Source organism: Sinocyclocheilus rhinocerous, unplaced genomic scaffold (assembly GCF_001515625.1).
Source record: "Sinocyclocheilus rhinocerous isolate Xijiao unplaced genomic scaffold, SAMN03320098_v1.1 scaffold24977, whole genome shotgun sequence".
Classification (NCBI taxonomy): Eukaryota; Metazoa; Chordata; class Actinopteri; order Cypriniformes; family Cyprinidae; genus Sinocyclocheilus; species Sinocyclocheilus rhinocerous.
In genome coordinates, this window is record NW_015643311.1 from 1 (window position 1) to 2,122 (window position 2,122).

The 2,122-nt window shown below is 40.3% G+C and overlaps 1 protein-coding gene across 1 annotated transcript; it reads left to right on the forward strand.

The window, feature by feature from the left end:
• Positions 1-107: 107 nt before the first annotated feature.
• On the forward strand, positions 108-1,429 carry LOC107757304 (phosphatidylinositol 4,5-bisphosphate 3-kinase catalytic subunit alpha isoform-like; the record flags this gene model as incomplete). The annotated part of the gene is made up of 3 exons (XM_016574747.1): positions 108-272; positions 364-467; positions 1,220-1,429. Coding segments are annotated over exons 1-3 (449 nt in total), but the record flags the coding sequence as incomplete, so codon positions are not given.
• Between the last annotated feature and the right edge of the window lie 693 nt (positions 1,430-2,122).

Below are 2,122 nucleotides of genomic sequence, written 5' to 3' on the forward strand. Positions count from 1 at the left end.
GTAACTCTAATGAGAGCAGTCTCAGTACTATGATACGGTCTAAACACACACTCGTTCATCCAGCGCTCCCCTCACTCATCTGTGTGTGTGTGTGTGTGTGTGTGTAGATCTACTGTCTGCTGAAAGACTGGCCGCTCATGCAGCCTGAATCCGCTCTGGAGCTGCTGGACTGTAACTTCCCCGATCCCATGGTGCGAGAGTTTGCCCTGCGCTGCCTGATCCAGGGCCTGACGGACGACAAGCTCAGCCAGTACCTGCTGCAGCTCGTGCAGGTGTGTGTGTGTGTGTGTGTGTGTCAGAATCTGGAGCGTTTTCCAGCTCTATTTCCCCACAGGTTTCATTTGTATCTGTGTGTGTTTTCAGGTACTGAAATATGAGATGTATCTGGATAACCCGTTAGCTCGGTTCCTGATCAAGAAAGCGCTGACCAATCAGCGGATCGGACATTTCTTCTTCTGGCATCTGAAGTGAGTTCAGACATGAATCTGTGTGAATCTCATGGAAACACATGCAGGTCACATTTCAGCCCGAAATCAAAAGAAAGAGACTTTATTCTCTTAAATCTCTGCTATGCGTCTTGACGTTTGTCTGTGATTCTCATTACTGTATATATGATATGATTCTCATTACTGTTATAATTTACATAATATATTTTATTGCAATAAAGTAACAAGAATCGCAATCATATGTGTCCCTGCAGCACAAAAGCAGTGTTAAGTCGCTGGGGTACATTGACCCTTATGACTGGTTTTGTGGTCCAGGGTCACATATGTCACATACTTTACAATTTACATATTTTTTACAATGAAATAAGAAGAATGAGAATAACTTTTTTACATTACAGTCATGATAATTTAGGGAGAATTAGGCTTATTTATCATTAAAATAAAAACCTACAGCATATGATCCTAAAAACCGGCATGTGTTTGACAGGTTCAATATACTATTGTAGTTTTTGTTAATATTTTGAATTTATATCTTGATTTTAGTTTACATTTTGGTCATTTTTTATTAGTTGTTTTTAATGTGTCTATATAGTTTTTATTAAGTTTAAGTTTTTAGTTTATTTAGTTTTAGTTATTTTAGTTCTTCAACTTCAATGACATGAAATGAGAGATGTTATCTTGCCAACTAGCTGTATTTTATTTGAAGTAATGAACATGTTTTTTTAATGGTTTTAGTTGTAGTGAAGGATAATAACCCTGCTGTGGTTGTGTAGGTCTGAGATGCACAATAAAACGGTGTCTCGGCGCTTCGGGCTGCTGCTGGAGGCGTTCTGTCGGGCGTGTGGGATGTACCTCAAACACCTGAACAGACAGGTGGAGGCCATGGACAAGCTGGTGAACCTCACGGACACACTCAAACAGGAGAAGAAAGACGAGACGCAGAAGGTGAGACAGAAGATGCTCCTTAACACTTGCAGGCACGAGTCAGTAGCCGGGTTTCCATCCAAATTTGCAAATTTAACTTATGCGCAAAACTGGAATATCGCATTCATTTGTGAACAATTACTGCTTCCATCCAACGAGTCAAAGAGAACAAAATCGTCACTTCCTGATAAACTTTCACTATATATATATATCACTAAAACAAGTAGGAGAAGCCACTGAATATAATAATTTTCATATATAATAAATTACTCGGGTCTCAGAGCGAGCAGACAAAACACAATAAATGCAGACATTGCTTTCAGAGGTGGATGCTGCTGTTTGTGAACGCAGTCGTGTAAGACAATTATACAGAAATACTTTGATAACAGACTTTGCTCAGGCATTTCAGAACAACCAAATCAACATTTCAGATGCTGTGAACGAGATCGGTCCGCTGCTAGTCAAGTTGATGCGCATGGAGGAATTTATTCGGCAAATGCATTTCCATCTCCCATTATTTGCATTAACCCTTTTTTGCCAAAACCACCTAAAGCGAGCGTAAACTTCTTTGTGAATTAAGGGATTTTTATTCAAAATTTGGCGTTTCCATCACTCGTTTCTGATGCACTCGTTTAGACATGCACTCGTGAACTTCCCTAAGCACTTCCCCTCGGGGCAATCCCCGCTGCCATTCTGAAGTGTGTTCTACTTCGTGAAGTGGACGAGGGAAGTTTATATGGACAGACCCTTGA